Below are 21,736 nucleotides of genomic sequence, written 5' to 3'. Positions count from 1 at the left end.
TTTTTCCAATGAACCTCTTCATATATGTATTGGTTTGTTTGTATGTATGAGAGAAGACACTTTCCTCTAGTCCAGCAGAAAGCAGCGGCGTGGCTTCCGTTTTCAACGCGTTTTTAGGCGCGACCTGTGAACTGCTCTTAAGCATAACCGACCGTTGACATATTACGTATACCGGTAATTTAAAAACAAAACAAAGAGATACGATATCTAGTTCACCGACGGAAAAATGGCAAGTAACGTTACATTTCAGCACTTAAACTTGAATATGTATTTCTAAAATTCAAAGTATGTGTTTGTTAGCTTATGTCGGTTAACGTTTTTGTAGGCTAACTTCAGCAAGGCTTTGCTATGGCACTTATTAACCAGCGAACGTTACTGCTCGAGTAAATATAATAAACAAAGCAAAAATATGTAACGTTACATTTTCCTGCTGGCAGACCTTAGGGGTTTCACAGAGCTGCTTTTCTGAATTATATTAACTTAAATACTAAGCAATTTTGCCGTTTTAATGACTTGAGGGTGTATGTTGCAGAATGAGGCAGAGAAGACGATCAAGAGGATCCAGGCTCAGAAAGGAGTAGAAGGAGTTATCGTGGTTAACGCAGAAGGTGTCTGGCAAATGAAAATGTTTTGGTTGCAAACGATGTCATGTGATTCAGTGGTAACACGAATCTGGTCAGTCGAAGATATATTTGTTATTTCTGTGTGCTTTTTCATAGGCATCCCCATAGAAAGCAATCTAGACCACCAACGTACACTTCACTATACCTATAATTTCCAACAGCTGCTCGCCAGAACTCAGAGAGTGATGAAGGACCTGGACCCTCAGAATGAAGCCACCCTTCTGGATATTCAAACAGAGAAAAACAATATTCTGGTTTCCACAGGTAAAGAAAAGTACACTTATGTAATGCTAATTTTCATTAGGTTGTGTTTCCCAACAATAAGCGGATCTCAGTAAAGCTCAGAATGAGCCTGAGAAATATTGTATTGGGCAGTGGAGGATACGAGTCAAAGGATGAGCTCCACTGGGTTAGACAGGTTTAGGCTGACAGTGTTTGACTAATCATATTTGTCTTGAAGTTATTTGATTACAGTTTTTTTTTTTTTTTTTTTGTATATCAGCAATATGTTTTTAAATAATTATTTTCGCACTCAGACTCATTTAAATGTCAGGTGTCACTTAAATGTCACTCTTTTTTTTTACTTTTTTGTTACTACTACAGCCAAATATACATCAGGTATTTATCTGATATAGACTGATGATTATGATCATAAATAAGTAATGTATTTTATTGTGTTCTTTCCACAGACAAGGACTATTTTATGATTGCCATGAAACATTCTAGAGAAGGGCCCTGAACTCTTTCTTTTCTTCATTATTTATTTTTCAGTAGTTTTTTTTTTTTTTTTTTTTTTAATTAATGGAAAAAAGTGTTACATTCCATGTTCCATGAAAGTTAAGTTTGATGTTAAGTTTGATGTGAAGAAGCGTCCATTAATACAAATGTTGAATGTACTGCCTTTGCTTGTTCTAATAGTTTGGTCTCTTTTGTAAGTACTCCAGCTGCTCATCATCTGGAGGCATCAGCACGACATTATAACATACTGTACCTGTTTATGTATGCAAAAAAAAAAAAAAAAAAAAACTACAGTGCATTTTCTTAATTATTTTGTGATTGCTTAATTATTATTATTTTTTTGTTGTTGATTGATTTGAATATACAGAAAATACTAAACTGTTATATATTGTACACTCAAGAAAAATAGTTAAAGAAAAAAATCATTGGATAGCTTTAATATGGATCATAATCATAATGATCAAATTCATTAGTTTGGTTACTTATTGGAGAAGAGGAGAGAAGTAAAGCTGATCAAACTTGCTCTATTAATTTTGCTGAGGACAACTTCCTCAATCTCAATCGGTTTAATGCCGGATTTGCACAAAGATTATTCCTGAAAGATGGAGCAGTTCCCTCTTTGTCTGGAGAAGGTGTTGTTTATGGACCACAACCGGTAAGTGTATTTTATTATTTAAGTTGGTGCGTTTAACAGTTTCTATAATTTATTACACAACGGACAACGCTGTTTAGTTTTGTTAACTAGATGGTAGGGCTGTGCAAAAAATTGAATGAGATTTTCATGTGCATCTCGTCAGTAAAGGCGTTCTGTGATTAGAAGTAAATCTCCAGCATGAGCGTTCAGAATTGCCAGGTTTTCAAAACAAATCCAGCCTGCCTGCTTCTCAAAACTTGTGCAAAACTAGCCCAATCGCGTTTCCAGGAGGGCCGCACACGCTCAGCTGCTGTCGAATCACAGCACAGGAACCGCTGGCCCAATCAGAACTCGTTACGTATTTCTGAAGGAGGGACTTTATAGAACAAGGAAGTCATCAGCCCGTTTTTATGACAGTGAAAACAGTGAATAGTGTGAAAAATATATATTTTTTTTTACACGCGAAGCATGAACATGTTATATTGCACAATGTAAACACAATCAAAGCTTAAAAAAAAACACGAAAAACGTGACCTTTAAAAAACTAATTGGCAGGCAAACCAGTTACAAATTTAGTTAATGTTCATGAACATTTTAATAAATTATCTGTTAAGAGTGGGTGGGCATGACAGTATATAGTTGCATAGCTGTGCTCAAGAGACAGATTTGAAAAAAAAAGGGCAGGAATAAACTACCTCTAAGGCTAAGAAAACCTAAAAAAATGAAAATGAGACAGACGTTTAGATGAATAATTTATTTCAGATAGTTTCACTGACAAATGGTTAGACAAATACAACACAAAGCAGAATGAGATTTAGAAAACTGCTTTAAACTCACAAACAGACAAGTCCAATTTACATCATAACTACAAAAAGGCATGACCAGAAGCTCTGTACATAAACTTTTTACAATTATCTATTTTCATATATACAATAAAAATGAACTATGTACAGCATTACACCCCAGTCTTCCTAAGAGAGAAAAATAGACAACACATCTAAAGATGTACAATAAAAGGGCAGATCAGACCTTGTAAAAGTGCCAGTTTGTTAGCCTTCAAATGGTTAAATACTACACATACAGTAGTTAACACTCCATATGCTAACTAGTCCCCTTCAGTTAGTTACTTTAAACAAGCTTTTGAGCAAATGTTTTCTCTTAGAGATGAACGGGTAACCAGCACCAGATACCACATCATACAACTGACTCATTATTCCAGGGGCAAAAAAAAAAAAAAAGGACTTACAGACAATATTCAAGAAAATACAACTAATTTCAGATGTTCAGCAAGTGCCAATTTATTTTGTGCACACCGTTTAAGTGCTGGTTTTTGAGTTTACCCTGATATCCAGCAGCTTTTTTCTTTCCTGAAAATACATTATTGTAGCTAGTGCTTTAGAGCCAAGAGTCATAACAGTGACATGCTACCTTATTTCCAACCTGGTAATAAATGGAAACGTGTCAAATTTTTTTTTATTCCATTTATATCCATCACCTGCGCAGACAGCTTATAGTGCACAAGAGCTTTAAGCAGTAATCATGTGCACCATGAAACAACAATATAAAGATTGTTTTGAATAGCATTTTAACAGAAACGAACACAAAATGAAAATACTTCTGAATGTTGCTGGATCATAAATGTGATCAGTAGTCTAGTCTGTTCACTGACAGCTTGGGAAAGGACTAACAGCTCCTGACCAGCAGAGGGCATTGTCTGATTGTCTTTACCATTTGCTAATCAAAAATTAAAATTAAAATCAATTAAAAATGTGGTTGCTGGTGTGCTTGCTATTTTATTGATAAATGGTTAATACTGGTCTAAAAAGCTGTGCTGACCCCAATTTATAATATTAACCTTGTTTGCACACGTGTATATGTTTTGTTTTGTTAAAGCTGCGGTAGGGAACTTTTGACGCTCTAGTGGTTAATAAACAGAACTGCTTGCGTCTTGCGGTAGAACATCGTAGCCGGAACTACTTCTCTCTGTTTATGTTTATGAAGAATCACAAAGGTACTGGGTTCCCCCGCTGCGGTACCCCCGAAGCAATCTGAAATAGTCCGAATATAAACACTTATTATAGGTGCACCCTAGTGATTCAGGGCAAGCTAAAAACACGGTTTGGAAAACGGATTCATGGTGTACTCGCTTATCATATACATTTTTCTACATTTTGAACACAAACAAAGTTACGGACCGCAGCTCTGATTGGTTATTTTTTACCAGGAGCGATGGAGTTTCTGCAAATGGCAATAGGACCACTGGGAGGAGCCAGAGGAGCTTGATTTTTTCACAGATTATCTGTCTCATATTCTACTGTCAGGACATAATGACAGGTTTAACAAATATGTAAAAAATATATTTTTACAAAAGTTACCTACTGCAGCTTTAATGGTGACAGAAATAAGCAATAAAATAGTTGATATGCTCTTTTTTTGTTGCTATACTTTTGGAAGTACACTGCTGTTTAAACGTTTGGGTCAGTATATATTATTTATTTATTTATTTTTATTTTTTTATTTTTGAAGAGACCGTAAAAACATTTAAAATGTTACAAAAGATTTATATTCCGAATGAATGGTGTTTATGTAATTTTATATTCATCAAAGAATCCTGAAAAAGAAAAAGAAAACGTACCACATTTTCCACAAGTGTTTTCAACATTCATAAGAAGAAATGATGGCTAAAAATTCATTTTGCCATCACAGAAATAAATTATATTTGAAAATATATAATAAAAAAACTGTTATTTAAATTTGTAAAACTATTTCACAATATTACAGTTTTTACTGTATTTTTGATCAAATAAATGCAGAGATGTTTTTCAAAAATATTAAAATCTTACCGACTGCCAAACTTTTGAACAGTAGTGAGTAAGGCTATTTGCCCTCTGCTAAACACACAATTAATCTAAACACATTTGTTCCTCAACCTTCCACAGAAACTTGCAACTACAGCAAGGCCACATGTGCTGTTGGTAAAAGTTGATTATGTATTCATGGCTCTCGTCCTGTGAGATTTCTCTACTGTTATTTATTATTTATTCATCTAATTACATTATATCCACAAAAAACTCACAAGGGTTGCCCATGGCATGCTGGAATGACTGGCGACTGGCGGTGAGTTCAGGTAGTATGGCCCCTATTTCCCTCACTGGAGGGGCCCCTGGGGGCCCACTGCTGATAGCCCCCTTAGGGGTCAATCTGGCCAGGCTGTAGGGAGGAGGCAGGCCTGGGGGTCCGTAAGAGGAAGCGTGGCTCCGTTCGCTGAGTGCACAAGAGGTGTGGCCGTACTTGGAAAAGGGAGCGTGACTGTAGGAGAAGGACGTGCGGCTGTGCTGGGACGGGACACGGGAATGAGTGTAGCTGCGAGATGAGAGAGCATGACTCCAGTGGCTCAGCTGGCTGGCTGAACGTTCAACCCGCCTCCCACCTGCTTGCTTGCCTGAATGCGATTCGCTGCCACCGCTGCCTGCTGATTTACGGTCCTTGTCCCTCAGAACAGGTCGCTGGCTCCTCCCAGCGCTAGGGTTGGAACTACTGCTTCGACTTCCTGAAAAATAAACAGAAGTTTATATGGTTATATGGAGAACATAGAGTGATACTGCAAAGGAATAAATCAACCTAATGTATTTTATTCTTCAGTCTTTACGTGACAACAGTTTTTAAGGTTAACCTCTGCACAGTGACAGAAAATAAAAACTGGTTGTGGACAGCAGGGAAAACAAATATTGATAGACTGCAAGTAACTACACAGTTTGGTTTTTTTTTTTTTATGTTTTTGAAAGTCTCTTATGATCACAAAGACAATCTTGTGACATATTACAATTTAAAATAAAAGTTTTCAATTTTAATATAAAAATGTTATTTTTTTTCCTGTTTTTTCAGCATTTTTAGCAATTTTCAGCAGTCATTATTCTTTAATGTCACATGATCCTTCAGAAATCATACTAATTTGCTGATTTGGTCTTCCAAAAACATTTCCTATTGTTAGCAGTGTAGAAAACCATTTTGACTCTTAATTTTATTGTAAATAAGTTTGCAGTTAATGAAGATCTGCGAATCACAGGAACACTTCATCTTTCACGAACTCTATAATGACAAATCTTGTGCATTCCTTGCTCTTTGTTCAGTCATGCCACGATCCAAGAGAATAATTAAAATCTGATGAAAAATTATGAGCTTTGATGAAACTATTAGAACAAGCAAATGATGATCAGATGTGCAATTAAAGCTGGATGAATTTGAGACTGGAGTCAAATGACGATGCAAATGAAATCATGAGGTGCTCCATCCTGAATTTATAACACCGTCAAACAAAAGCCACATTATTTCACTCTTACATAACAGGCATGGCAAAGCTTTACATACACATATGGGATCTACATTGATATTGTCATGTGCATTCCCAGACTAGTGTGTATGCATCTCGTTTTTTCCACAACACAGGACATGCTGAGAAATACAGAGATGAGACGCGAGGCAGCAGAACAAATCCAGCAACAGAAATAGCCCAGTCATGGAGAGAGACATGACTGTAAGAGAGAGAAAGAGAGAGAGAGAGAGAGGGAGGCTGCCTTACCGGACACCCCAGGGTTGGGACTACCTCCTTCATCAGTCTGCCATTGCACAGCAGAAATAAACAGGAAACAACACAGTTAAGCCGTCTGTCTATCTTAACACCAGAAGCTCTATCAATTACATATCATCCTCACGGCCTAAGAGCATTACTGGAATCTGCTCAGTAAAAATAAAATCTTATATGTCCCTCATATAAGATATTTATTTACATGTTGAGATGATATGTTAGAATTTACAGTAAAAAAGTGATATGTAGAGTGGTCACAATGCCAACTTTTCAGTTGTTGATACGAGTTGGACTTAAATTTAGTGCATAGTGCATTATTTAGTTAAAAGTTTAAAATTAAAGTTACATAATAACAATATTTTAAATTATTTCTTTGTTAAATCAACTCAATTAAATATTTTTTAAAGTAATCAGAGGTCAGTATTTATGTTTTATTTCATGACATATTTGATTAATGTCTTACACATTATTATATTATATTTTATACTGAATGGAATCAGTGTATTGAATATACTTTTCACATCCCATAAAATAAAATCAACACTAGCGTTCAAAAGTCTGGGGTTAGTAAGGTTGTTCTTTTTTTAAGAAATTTATACTGTTATTCAGTAAGGATGCACTCAAATGGTTAAAATTACTTTTTAATAATCACAAAAGATTTTAATTTCAAGTGCTGTTCTTTTACAACTTTCAGTTCATCAACGAATACTGAAAAAATGTTTCACAGTTCAAATAAAAATGTTACTGTAAAAAAAAATAATAATAATTGTGTATATATATATATATATATATATATATATTTTTTTTTTTTTTTTTTCAACATACCAAACAAAGTAATGGCTGCTGAAAATATAACTTGCCATAACAGGGATAAGTTACGTTTTCAAAAAGTAAACAGGCCTTTAAAATTGTTATAATATTTCTTTATATTACTGTTTTTAATGTGTTTTTGATAAATGCAGCCTTGGTGAGCATGAGAGGCTTCTATCAAAAACATTTTTAAAAAATCTTACCAACCCCAAACTTAATATATATAGTTAATATATAGTATCTAAAATCCATGTACTTTAAATATTTAAAAGTTTTTCCACACAGCCAAGCATCTGCCCTAGTTTTACTTTCTTTGACTGCTATGCATATGCTGCAAACCTCACAACACACCTGAACCATCACTCAGAAGATGGCAGATCACTCCAACTGCTCTCTACAGGCAACTCACAAACACAAACACAACAGGCTGCTGAGTTTCCTTCCTGACATCTTCACTGAGCTAGTGCATGGCATGTGTGAAATGAGCAACAGGTTATGCGTTAATGTGAAGAAGTGGATTGAGATGGATGTGTTTGTGCAATGCATCAGCGTTGAAGGCAAAAAGCACAAGAGAATGAGATGAATTCAAGCACTGCAAATGAAATCATGACAAGAGCTGAAATCAATTCTTAAAATGTTGAGAACAATAAACTTAGAGAGATGCCTGAAAGGTTTTAAACATATAATCTTAAGAGACCCCATAAAATACTACAGTTGGGAAGGGTTGACCATATTTGAAATAATACTTGTGATGGAATAGCAGTATATAAATAATATAAGTCACGCCTGAAATTCATATTTAGAATGTGCAAAACTTTATATTTTCATAACTACTGCATTCAAGCAAATACAGTATGCTGCACCACAAGATTTGGCTTTAAAAAATGTCTACATTATTTATAAGATCTTATTTTTCTAGGTTTGAACTAGGCTGATATTTATTTGGGAAACTCTTACTGTGACGGATAACCTTTCCGTACTCACCCTCACTGTGATGACTTCCTGCGCTGCCACTGTGGAAACTGTGGCAGGGGTCCGAATATCCTGGGGGGAAACCAGAGGGTGGTGTGGAGAAGGGTGGGTAGGGAAAGGGCTGGCCGCCCATGGGCCACGGGTTAGTGGACGGAGGGGGGAGAGGGGCCAATGTGTCCTGCTCTGAACCAGCACCACTCGATCCCTCATTCAAGTTTAGTGTAGCCATATCTAAGGAGAAAGAAAAAAATATAAAGAGGTTAAATGTACCTTTTAAATGGATCGGTATAAAACTTAAAGGAATAGTTCAGACGAAAATTGAATTTGGCGAAAATATACTCTCTCTCAGGCCTTCCAAAATGTAGATGAGTTTGTTTCTTCATTAGAACAGATTTGGAGTCATTTCTCATTACATCACATGATCACAAATGGATCCTCTGCAGTGAATGGGTGCCGTCAGAATGAGAGTTCAAACAGCTGATAAAAACATCACCATGTAAACATCTTGTGAAGTCAAAAGCTTCTTACTTGTAAGAAATGAATCCATCTTTAAACCCTAATAACACATAAATCCATCTGTATTTGCTTTAAAAAGCTGCTTGATTTGTGCATATTTCTCACCTGATTGAAGAAAGCAATATTAATGAGCTAATGGTTTGAAGATGTCTTAATGATACATTTATTACAAACATGCAGCCTTCCACTTGACAAAACATTAATTTGTGTTAGACTGTTGTGTGGATATCTGTCATATTTTTTTTATAAATAAATAGGTCAGGCCCAGGTCAGGAAGCAGACAGACTGGCTAAACCGACCGTCTGCTAGCTGCCTCCCGTCACAGAGGTCAGTTAATTCTCAGCACATAGAGACTCTTTCACCTAGATATCACACTATAGAGACTGTGTCTGTTCCACGAACTAGAAAATACAAAAAACGTCCTAACCAAGTTAAGGTTAACAATTTAATTGAGGTTCAACAAATAAAAAACAAATGCAATATGGATAAACAAATGATAAAGATTGGCTTATTGAATATCAGATCCATTTCTACGAAAACACTTTTTGTAAATAATATGATAACTGATCATAATATAGATGTGCTCTGCTTGACAGAAACCTGGCTAAAACCTGATGATTACATTATTTTAAATGAGTCCACCCCCCAAGATTACTGTTATAAACACGAGCCGCGTCTAAAAGGCAAAGGGGGAGGTGTTGCTTCAATTTATAATAACGTTTTCAGGATTTCTCAGAGGGCAGGCTTCAAGTATAACTCGTTTGAAGTAATGGTGCTTCATATAACATTATCCAGAGAAACCAATGTTAATGATAAATCCCCTGTTATGTTTGTACTGGCTACTGTATACAGGCCACCAGGGCACCATACAGACTTTATTAAAGAGTTTGGTGATTTTACATCCGAGTTAGTTCTGGCTGCAGATAAAGTCTTAATAGTTGGTGATTTTAATATCCATGTCGATAATGAAAAAGATGTATTGGGATCAGCATTTATAGACATTCTGAACTCTATTGGTGTTAGACAACACGTTTCAGGACCTACTCATTGTCGAAATCATACTCTAGATTTAATACTGTCACATGGAATTGATGTTGATAGTGTTGAAATTATTCAGCCAAGTGATGATATCTCAGATCATTATTTAGTTCTGTGTAAACTTCATATAGCCAAAATTGTAAATTCTACTTCTTGTTACAAGTATCGAAGAACCATCACTTCTACCACAAAAGACTGCTTTTTAAGTTATCTTCCTGATGTATCCGAATTCCTTAGCATATCCAAAACCTCAGAACAACTTGATGATGTAACAGAAACTATGGACTCTCTCTTTTCTAGCACTTTAAATACAGTTGCTCCTTTACGCTTAAGAAAGGTTAAGGAAAACAGTTTGACACCATGGTATAATGAGCATACTCGCACCCTAAAGAGAGCAGCCCGAAAAATGGAGCGCAGCTGGAGGAAAACAAAACTAGAGGTATTTCGTATTGCTTGGCGGGAAAGTAGCATATCCTACCGAAAAGCATTAAAAACTGCTAGATCTGATTACTTTTCTTCTCTTTTAGAAGAAAACAAACATAACCCCAGGTATTTATTCAATACAGTGGCTAAATTAACGAAAAATAAAGCCTCAACAAGTGTTGACATTTCCCAACACCACAGCAGTAATGACTTTATGAACTACTTTACTTCTAAAATCGATACTATTAGAGATAAAATTGCAACCATTCAGCCGTCAGCTACAGTTTCGCATCAGACAGTGCACTATAGACCCCCTGAGGAACAGTTCCACTCATTCTCTACTATAGGAGAGGAAGAATTGTATAAACTTGTTAAATCATCTAAACTTACAACATGTATGTTAGACCCTATACCATCTAAGCTCTTAAAAGAGGTGCTTCCAGAAGTCATAGGTCCTCTTCTGACTATTATTAATTCCTCATTGTTATTAGGACATGTCCCCAAAACCTTCAAACTGGCTGTTATTAAGCCTCTCATAAAAAAGCCACAACTTGACCCCAGAGAACTAGTTAATTATAGACCAATCTCGAATCTCCCTTTTCTGTCCAAGATACTAGAAAAGGTGGTATCCTCACAATTATATTCCTTCTTAGAGAAAAATGGTATATGTGAGGATTTCCAGTCAGGATTTAGACCATATCATAGTACTGAAACTGCTCTCCTTAGAGTTACAAATGATCTGCTCTTATCATCTGATCGTGGGTGTATCTCTCTATTAGTTTTATTGGATCTTAGTGCTGCGTTTGACACAATTGACCACAACATTCTTTTGCATAGACTTGAACACTTTGTTGGCATCAGTGGAAGTGCATTAGCATGGTTTAAATCGTACTTATATGACCGCCATCAGTTCGTAACAGTGAATGAAGATGTATCATATCGATCACAAGTGCAGTATGGAGTACCTCAAGGCTCAGTTCTAGGGCCGCTACTCTTCACGCTTTATATGTTACCCTTGGGAGATATCATCAGGAAACATGGTGTTAGCTTTCACTGTTATGCTGATGATACGCAGCTCTATATTTCCTCGCAGCCCGGTGAAACACACCAATTTGAAAAACTAATGGAATGCATAGTCGATATAAAAAATTGGATGACGAGTAATTTCTTACTGCTAAATTCTGAAAAAACAGAGGTGTTAATCATAGGGCCTAAAAACTCTACTTGTAATAACCTAGAACACTGTCTAAGACTTGATGGTTGCTCTGTCAATTCTTCGTCATCAGTTAGGAACCTAGGTGTGCTACTTGATCGCAATCTTTCCTTAGAAAGCCACGTTTCTAGCATTTGTAAAACTGCATTTTTCCATCTCAAAAATATATCTAAATTACGGCCTATGCTCTCAATGTCAAATGCAGAAATGTTAATCCATGCATTTATGACTTCAAGGTTAGACTACTGTAATGCTTTATTGGGTGGTTGTTCTGCACGCTTGGTAAACAAACTACAGCTAGTCCAAAATGCAGCAGCAAGAGTTCTTACTAGAACCAGGAAGTATGACCATATTAGCCCGGTCCTGTCCACACTGCACTGGCTCCCTATCAAACATCGTATAGATTTTAAAATATTGCTTATTACTTATAAAGCCCTGAATGGTTTAGCACCTCAGTATTTGAATGAGCTCCTTTTACATTATACTCCTCTACGTCCGCTACGTTCTCAAAACTCAGGCAATTTGATAATACCTAGAATATCAAAATCAACTGCGGGCGGCAGATCCTTTTCCTATTTGGCGCCTAAACTCTGGAATAACCTACCTAACATTGTTCGGGAGGCAGACACACTCTTGCAGTTTAAATCTAGATTAAAGACCCATCTCTTTAACCTGGCTTACACATAACATACTAATATGCTTTTAATATCCAAATCCGTTAAAGGATTTTTAGGCTGCATTAATTAGGTAAACTGGAACCGGAACACTTCACATAACACCGTACTTTCTACATCATAAGAAGAATGGCATCTACGCTAATATTTGTCTGTTTCTCTCTTGTTCCGAGGTCACCGTGGCCACCAGATCCAGTCTGTGTCCAGATCAGAGGGTCACTGCAGTCACCCGGATCCAGTACGTATCCAGACCAGATGGTGGATCAGCACCTAGAAAGGACCTCTACTGCCCTGAAAGACAGCGGAGACCAGGACAACTAGAGCCCCAGATACAGATCCCCTGTAAAGACCTTGTCTCAGAGGAGCACCAGGACAAGACCACAGGAAACAGATGATTCTTCTGCACAATCTGACTTTGCTGCAGTCTGGAATTGAACTACTGGTTTCGTCTGGTCAGAGGAGAACTGGCCCCCCAACTGAGCCTGGTTTCTCCCAAGGTTTTTTTCTCCATTCTGTCACCGATGGAGTTTCGGTTCCTTGCCGCTGTCGCCTCTGGCTTGCTTAGTTGGGGTCACTTCATCTACAGCGATATCGTTGACTTGATTGCAAATTAAAACAGACACTATTTCAACTGAACAGAGATGACATCAATGAATTCAATGATGAACTGCCTTTAACTATCATTTTGCATTATTGAGACACTGTTTTCCAAATGAATGTTGTTCAGTGCTTTGGCGCAATGTATTTTGTTTAAAGCACTATATAAATAAAGGTGATTTATATCAGTTGATTACAGTTTATCAGTTTAAGAAGCCAACGGCCTGAGGGTGAATATAATTTCACCTAATTTTCATGTTTGGGTGAACTATTCCCTTAAAGGAAATGCAGAGATGTGTTGTACTTTGGCAGAGATCTCCAAATGTGTAGTAGCACTGTTCAGAGAAGGTGATCTTGTTGACAGTGTGTCTGAGATAGCCATGTTTGAGCAGACTGCTGGCGTATTTTCTGGCATCCCGTCGGTCTTTGAATCCCTCGACCCGTGAGTAGAGCCAGTCTACTACATCACCTCCTGTAACGTGAGATCCAGAGAGTTTACAAATAAAAACCCATGCACCAGGTATATTAAGTTATCTAATACCATGAAAAATTAACACCATACAAACATTTCTGTTGACTGAAATAAAGTCAAATATAGATAAAAAACTTGAACAGTCTAATTGAACAAGCGTGATTTTTATCAGTATTAAAATCATTACAAACGAGAGCTCACCTATAACAGCATTAGCTATAGTAATCTTCAGCCACATTCTGTCCCTTATTTCTAGTCCTGAGTCTGGGAGCTGCATCACCTTTACAATAGTGGCCATGTCCGTCTTTCCCACTGTAAGAGGGAGATCGTCAAACTCTGTGAAAGACAACAAGATGATTAATATCACGCTTTGGAAAAAGAAGATGCCGTGATCTGTCAGAAATAAAAGTCTGTACCGTTTTGTGGGTAAGATCCTGTAAGTGCAGTAGTGTGGGAAATCCATGCTGCCGGGTCAATAGGTCGAACTGGTTCGGCTTTGGAAAAGAAAAAAGCAGAGTAAGGCCGAGAAGATGGATAAGTATGTCTGTGCCTGACATTTGTGTATCTGAAAGAAATGTAAACAAAGCATTTGTGTATACTGACCTCTGGGTATCGTGAAGTAACTGCGAGGGGAAGGGTCCCAGCATTTGGCAACAGTGAGACTGATGGGCCTACAGAGGACAAGTACAATATTTAGTCAAAACACACTTACATCTGAGACAATTCTGACATCTTGCGCCTGTTCATTCTTTTACCCATTCTTTGAGACAATCTCTCTGAGGATCCTGACTGCATCATCATTGCTCATGTTTTCGAAGTTCACGTCATTTACCTGCAAGTCAAAATGTGGCATAAACATACGTTACCGTTTTGAATATTTATTATTTACAATATCTTTATCATTATTTTGAATTATTGTGAGGCACCAGCAAATTTCCAAGGGGGCCTCAATGTGACTTGTGAAAATTTAAACCAATAATTGTATTGTAATTATTTACAAATATATTTAAAAGTGTGATTTACGTATATACTTTCAAATATCTTGTAAATTAACAAAAACATATAAAAGGTCATTGGTATTTTTTTATGAATATACATTTTCTTCTATGTATGCCAAGCCTTAAAATGTAGGTAAAACATTTTTTTAAATATATAAATATGATGGCCTTTGAATGCTCAATGTCCCACGTGTCAACAAAAAAATTATAAAAAGTAAAGACTTTTACTTTAAAAATAAACTTGTTTTTACATTAATCATTTTGAATATTTAAAAACCTTTTAAATCATTTCCAAGTTTACCTATAAACCTAGTATAAACTAAGATCCTCAGCACTGTTTTTAATTTACATACAAGCCAACTGGGACCTTCCATGTTCATGAATATAAAAACAGCAACAAATTTGTACTGCATTTAACTGACCTAATACTCATACCTTAAAGGGGGGGTGAAATGCTCGTTTTCACTCAATATCCTGTTAATCTTGAGTACCTATAGAGTAGTACTGCATCCTTCATAACTCCAAAAAGTCTTTAGTTTTATTATATTCATAAGAGAAAGATAGTCTGTACCGATTTTTCCCGGAAAAACACGACCGGCTGGAGGCGTGACGTGTGGGCGGAGCTAAAGAATCATGAGCGCCAGTAGGCTTTTGCGTTGAGAGCGTTTGGAAGCTGTGACATTACCGTGAGGGAAAAACCATCATCCAAAACAAACCATGGCTTACAGTCAGATTCAGCCGTTTATTTATGATCCAGAATCAGATCCCGAGGCTGAAACTGAACGAGAGCAGCAGCAGCAATGACTCGCTCTGAGCGGGGCTCGAACCCGGGTCTCCGGCATGGGAGGGGACGCACCAACAAGGAGGCAGAGATATTTTAAGCAGTTTTACTCACCGCCTGCGGTTCCAACACACGATCGTGACCCTTTTTCGTTGGGGATGCATTATCCTTAAGAAATAAACGATACGCAAATCCATCGTCAAACTGGGCCTTGTTTGTAAAACAAGCATCTTCGAAATGCAGGGAACAAACAAAAACACTTGCACAACTCCGTTGATGCTCTGTAAAAATAAACTCCATCCACTGGTCCCTTAATGCTGTTTTTTTTTTGGTAATCTGTGCAGGGTTGTCTTGCCCTGGCAACCAAAAACAAACTCCTTTTGTGACATTTCGCGACGCTCTCGCTCTGATCAGTGAATGTCTGGTGTGCTCTCAGTGCTGTGCTATACGGGAGCGCGCGGTCTTCCGGCAGAAGTGCCTCAGGACCCATATAAGGAAATTCCGCTCCATCTAACGTCACACAGAGCCATACTCGAAAAAAACTTTCCGAAACTTGTGACAAACCGGAAGGAGTATTTTTGGAACAGAAATACTCCTTCAAACATACAACTTAATTTTTGAAACTTTGTCCATGTTTAGCATGGGAATCCAACTCTTTAACAGTGAAAAACTCAGTATGCATGAAATAGCATTTCACCCCCCCTTTAAGGCAATATTCTTAATATCAGTGTGCTACACTGTGCCATGCCGATATAAAGCTGCAGTCTAATCCATAACTATTACTGTAATCTGCTGCTCAACAGCAAAAAGCAGCTGCTGCAGGCATTGAAGGCAGCATCTGCATCTACAGAACACGGAGCCAGAGGCCAAATTTCATCCCTAAAAACTAATGTAAATTCAAGCCGTATGTCCCTGCATAATATAATCGCTTTAATACACCACAGTATCTTCCACCGGCAGAGCCAATCCATTGCATTATACTAATCTGCTTTTCAAACAAGGAGTAAAAAACTGAGACTATTAGATGTTTTTACAGAGATAGCAAAATTTGACTGAAAATTGACTGAACGTATAACAAACAGAAGTAACCATTCACAAGAAGCTTCATTTTGGACACTACAACTTACCTGCAGCAGCATGTCGCCTGGCTCTATCCTGCCATCTGCTGCCACCGCTCCTCCCTTCATTATAGAGCCGATGTAGATGCCACCATCTCCTCTATCGTTACTTTGGCCCACTATACTGATGCCGAGAAAGTTATATTTCTCTGTGCAAATGAAAGAGAACACAGAAGGGATGAATTTGTGATGTACTGTGTGTGTACATGTACAAGGGCAGCTGATCTTACCCATATTAAGAGTAACTGTGATGATGTTGAGGCTCATGGTTGAATCTGTGATACTGCTGAAGGAAGATGACTGTGGAAACAAAACCAGAGGAGATACGCAAGACCCTTAGAAGCCACGTACAACAAAAACATCACACACATTTACTTAGCTATCTATTCAAGGACATTTCAAGGACTTCTATTGTTTTTTTTTTTTATGTAAAGCACAGCCAGTTATAAATATTGTAATTCACAACCTAAACCTAACAGAAAACATTGAGAATTTTCTTCGAAAAATTTTATTTACTTCATTTATATAAATTTTTTTTACATATGAAGACATGCTCAAAATGAAGTTTTTTGGGGGTTTAGCTCTTTTCTGCGTACAAATTCATCCTCAAAATATGGTTAGGTGGTCTCACACACACGTCTTACCCTGTCGATTTTTGCCACTTTGTGTCGCCGGCGCCTGCGCTTATGTCTCTTCATTAACTGAAAAGAAGAGCTCTGCTCTGTGGAACTGCTCAGCCTGAGAGAGACAAACAGATGAGATAAGAATAGATTGATTATTGAACATATAACTGTGCTCCAAGAGCCAAGACTTAATAATAATTCAGTAACAAGAGCTGACATAAAGTGTCATCATTCCAAGCCAAACCTGCTAGCATTCTCATCCTCCTCGCTATCGATGAAGGAGCTTGACTCCAGCTCACTGCTCATCATAGAGCCGCTGTCACAGGCCATGGCCTTGTCCCTCACCACCCGCTCGGCTTTAGAGTGACCGTTCACACGTGGGACTGAGAACAACCAGCATATACACAGTGAGGATTGTCAAGGCCTTTACCAACAAAATGGTACAAATACGTGGATATATTCATGGCTTGATCAAACCTTGAGCAACAAACTTTACAAGAAGAAAACATACACTCCTGTGGGCCAGGTTCTGCCACAGGATGGCATCTGATTGGCTGGAAGGCTCTGGTGAGGTGGCGGCATCCCAGTGAGCCGGGCCTTGTATATTCTCTCTGGTGGAACCCAAAACACTCCAGGAGAGTTGGGTGGCCAGAGCTTCTTCCCCTGGGCTGATATCGCTCTCTCATACTGCCTATGATATGCTCACTCACATGCCAGTCTTTTGATTTTTACCTGATTTATTTGCAGTCGCTAGAAAATTGGTATAGGTAAACTGGTAAGCTTGGTTAACAAAAGACAGGCAGAAGAACAAAAGAGATGCAGGGAACGGCACAAAAAAAGAGAACAAAATATGTTTTAAAAAAATGTCATTTATATTATGTATTATATTTTGGATGGAGAGCAAACTAACTACAAAAGATGGTAATATAGCTTAATGTATCTAGACATAGAGATGCAATCCTTTACAGAGCCATGTTTGACTTCCAGCAATGAAATGATAAAGTACTCAATACATCACTGCTATTCGTGTGAGAAGCCTACTTAGCCTAAAGATATATAACTTGTTTAGAGGGATAATATAACAATACATCATATGTGGTGGATAAAAAGATATTAGGTTACAATCTACTGAAAACTTCTTCTACGCATGCTAGTTAGAATTGTAGATCATTCCCATTTATTTTATACTCTTGGAATTATCAAATAGGGGTTAAAAAAATTAAATAAAAATAAAAAATACAAAAACTGTAAATATTTTAAAATATTGTACAAAACAGTGATTAAGAAAATGACCTCATCATATATATATATATATATATATATATATATATATATATATATATATATATATATATATATATATATATATATATATATATATATATATATATACATACGTTCTGTAGATAGGTTTTTTTTTCACATCAACCCTTAACTTACTCTAACCAAAATGCAAGTCAATTACGAAAGTCTTCCTAATAAATTAATAATATTGACACACTAAAAAACATTTGAATAAAAAATTTGAATACTGTTCATTTGAAATAAAATATGTAAAAAAAAAATAATTAATAAATGCCTTACCTCAGAAAGCGTTAAGGAGAGAAGAGCTTCTCTCCGCGGTGCACACAAATAAACTACTACTGCACAGACAGAGCTCCCGCGGGAGCGCGCAATATGAATTTATTACCCGCCCCTTCTGTTCGCGTGCTGCCATTCATCAACAGCGCCACTTGGGACTGTGCGCGCGACTGTTTCCATTTTTGCGTCCGACGCTCGAGCGTGAGACCATGTGCAATTATAATTTACGAGCAACATATGACCACGACAAGATAACGGAGCTTGTTCACAAACCCGAGTTGAGGTGAGAAAAGAACCTGTGTGAAGTAATTTGACGATACAAAATATACACTTCCTAAAATATAAAGTTATCTTTGAAAATAAATAAATAATTAAATAGCCTACTTCATAAATGTTAAGCTTGATTGTTCTTCAAATATGCATCTTCATTTTAGCTAATTAAATCATTGTATTTATTTACTTTATTACTACTTTATTTAAATATTGTAATATATAATCAATTTTGTATGTAAAAACAAACAAACAAATAAATAAATGTTGAGCTTGACTAACTAACTATATGTTTTCTCTAAATTAGTTCCCTATTTTATCAATAGGGAATATGTTTTTTTTCATTATTTCTACATAATCTGAAAGCTGAATAAATACGTTTTCCATTGGTCAAGTTGTGGCCTAGTGGTTAGAGAGTTTGACTCCTAACCCTAGGGTTGTGGGTTCGAGCCTCGGTCTGGCAATACCATAACTGAGGTGCCCTTGATCAAGGCACTGAACCCCCAACTGCTCCCTGGGCGTTGCAGCATGGCTTCCCACTGCTCCGGGTGTGTGTTCACTGCTGTGTGGGTGCACTTTGGATGGGTTAAATGCAGAGCATGAATTCTGAGTATGGGTCACCATACTTGGCTGTATGTCACGTCACTTTCTGGTGTGATTTTTAGGATAGGGCAATATTTTGCCAAGATAGAACAAAAAAAATCTGTAATCTGAGGGTGCAAAAAATTCTAAATATCGAAAAAAATGTCCCTTAAAATTGTCCAAATGAAGTCCTTATCAATGCATATTAATAATCAAAAATTACTTTTTGATATTTATGTAACATATCTTTATGGAACATGATCCTTACTTAATATCCTAATGATTTTTGACATAAAATAAAAATGTATCATTTTGACCCATAAAATGTATTGTTGGCTACAGCTACAAATATAACCATGTAACTTAAGACTGCTTTTGTGGTTCAGCGTCACTTATTCAGTTATTTTTGTAACAATACATTGCTAGTTATTTGGATGTCTTGTTATATATATAAATGCTTTGTGTTGTGTGTTTAGCATTTTGGGGGGGGGGGGGTACATTTATGCATGCATACATGCTTACATAAATCCACATCCCTGCTTTGCATTTTGTTGAAAAATCAAAAAGGGGCACAACACAGAATACAGTCTGGTGCCGTGCTATTCCCAGAGAAACACTACATCTTGTATACCTTATATTTGTTTCTCCTTTATATCCTATTATTTGTGAACTCAGTGTTTCACTGTCACCACTGACACTGTCTCCAGACTGGTCGCCTAATTAAGCCACACTGATTAATGATCAGAAGGAACTAATGGACCAACAGAGAGCACCGCGCTACTGTCACAAACACACAGATAAATTACTTTGAGAGGTCTGGGTGTGTTTGTGTGTGAGAAAGCATTTGTTTTGCTAGGGTGAGGACTTTGTTGAATGGACGACAGGAAGGGTGTGTGATTCTTTTCTGTGAACTCCTGTTGTTGTAAATGAATGTAACAGTTTTGTCATTGTACAGTCTATGGATGTGTTCATTATTTGTGCGGTTATTTTCATGTGCCAACAATCAATGAAGGGAATATCAAATACAGAACAAAGCAATAAAGGGAAATAAAGTGTACGATGAGAATGTCTGTTAAATGCCATTAAAATGGCAGATTGATTTATTTAGATTTTTCTGTAATATTAATGTAAGAATATATTAATTAAAAAAAAAAAGTATGTCATGGCAAGTAATTAAGGATGAATTAGGACTTTCCCCTGAGATGATAAATGACCTTATTACAAACCAATGCACACATAAAAAAAATAAAAAGATGAATACAGCAATATTCACAAAACAAACACATACAAAAAGAGATAACTTTCTGACCTTGGTTTAAAAAGACAAATGTATTTAGCACACTAATGAGGCAGATACCCTACATAAAAAGGGGTTAAAAACATCTGCCATTCTCACGGTAGGATCAAGCCATGATTATATCACTTTTGATAAAGAATGTGGTAAAAAATAATTGGCATGTGCAGAAGGGATTTGGTCAAATATGCTAAAATTACAGTATTTATTCTCAGAGCTACACTCACATTCATCTCTCCTCCGTCTGGTCCTTTCTCGTTCCCTCTCTCGACGGTGACGGAGAACAGACTCGCTTCCAGTTTCTGTGTCCATCCCGTCTCGGCTGTTCACGGCATTAGCACTGCAGCAAGCACACGAATAGAAACATATGCAGCATAAGCTCTGAGTGACAACTGCATTATCTGATACACACTGCTCATGTGTATGTCACCTATGTGCATGTAGGATATACATATGTAAGTAATATGTAAGTGGAATGCAGACTATTTTAGCTTTTGTGAGAAGGGCCGAAAGGGGACAAGAGTGAGAAGGAGAGAGATAGTTTACTCAGTGAATAATGATTTTAACACATAGGGGGTGTTTCATCATGAAAGATTGGTTTCTGAATTACACCCCTGGGGCAGGCAACTGTACATCTATATGTGCTTTCAGCAGAAACCTGAGCAAGGTGAGAAATTTATTCCACCATCACTAAGAAATATCACAAACCCCTCCACCAGACTTAATACAGTACAGGTGCCCTATGAAGGACATGTATATAGTTCATAACCCCTGAATGAGATAATATTGTATTTCTTTGTAAATATAAAAAATGAGTATTTTCTTTCCAAAGTTGAAGACGCAATACTTTAAAATACACAGCAGGCCAAAGAAATTGATGAATCTTTAAGAACAAACGAATAATTAAACAAGGAAGAGACATATAAGTTATTATTACTTTATTAAAAACATGGTGATGTAATAAAAATAACATTCAATTCAATTAAAAAATAGACTAATGGTTACTGAAAATTCTGCTTTGCCATTACAGCAATAAATTATATGTAATATTATATGTAATATTAATTAATATTAATGAACATTGAAGTGAAAATAGAAAACGTTTGTTTTAAAAACTATAATGTTTTATGACATTACTGCTTTTACTGTATTTAGTCAAATAGATGCAGCATTACAGCAAAAAAAAACTGACCC

The 21,736-nt window shown here is 36.8% G+C and overlaps 2 protein-coding genes across 3 annotated transcripts in view; one reads left to right on the top strand and one right to left on the bottom strand.

Moving 5' to 3' along the window:
• Positions 1 to 519: 519 nt before the first annotated feature.
• LOC127968430 (dynein light chain roadblock-type 1-like) lies at positions 520 to 1,664 on the top strand. The gene is made up of 3 exons (XM_052569647.1): positions 520 to 608; positions 720 to 887; positions 1,313 to 1,664. Exons 1-3 carry the CDS (start codon positions 524 to 526, stop codon positions 1,360 to 1,362), a joined length of 303 nt encoding a protein of 100 aa, XP_052425607.1. The 5' UTR covers positions 520 to 523; the 3' UTR covers positions 1,363 to 1,664.
• Positions 1,665 to 2,734: 1,070 nt separating this feature from the next.
• The window catches only part of LOC127968429 (segment polarity protein dishevelled homolog DVL-1-like), a 37,844-nt gene continuing 18,842 nt past the window's right edge, over positions 2,735 to 21,736 (bottom strand). The window contains exons 4-15 of one of the 2 annotated variants that reach the window (XM_052569646.1): positions 20,770 to 20,882; positions 17,060 to 17,198; positions 16,837 to 16,930; positions 16,423 to 16,492; positions 16,202 to 16,341; positions 14,051 to 14,127; positions 13,899 to 13,966; positions 13,712 to 13,789; positions 13,497 to 13,631; positions 13,128 to 13,295; positions 8,375 to 8,593; positions 2,735 to 5,545 (exon numbers count right to left, since the gene is read on the bottom strand). In XM_052569646.1, coding sequence (XP_052425606.1) covers positions 5,046 to 5,545; positions 8,375 to 8,593; positions 13,128 to 13,295; positions 13,497 to 13,631; positions 13,712 to 13,789; positions 13,899 to 13,966; positions 14,051 to 14,127; positions 16,202 to 16,341; positions 16,423 to 16,492; positions 16,837 to 16,930; positions 17,060 to 17,198; positions 20,770 to 20,882 — 1,801 coding nt within the window. In that variant the 3' untranslated portion in view covers positions 2,735 to 5,045. Of the gene's footprint in view, positions 5,546 to 8,374; positions 8,594 to 13,127; positions 13,296 to 13,496; positions 13,632 to 13,711; positions 13,790 to 13,898; positions 13,967 to 14,050; positions 14,128 to 16,201; positions 16,493 to 16,836; positions 16,931 to 17,059; positions 17,199 to 20,769; positions 20,883 to 21,736 lie in introns of both variants that reach the window. The other variant, XM_052569645.1, reaches the window with a different exon arrangement.

Source organism: Carassius gibelio, chromosome B11 (genome assembly GCF_023724105.1).
Source record: "Carassius gibelio isolate Cgi1373 ecotype wild population from Czech Republic chromosome B11, carGib1.2-hapl.c, whole genome shotgun sequence".
Taxonomy (NCBI): Eukaryota; Metazoa; Chordata; class Actinopteri; order Cypriniformes; family Cyprinidae; genus Carassius; species Carassius gibelio.
Note: the sequence above shows the minus strand (reverse complement) of the source record. Positions and strands in the feature narration are given on the sequence as shown.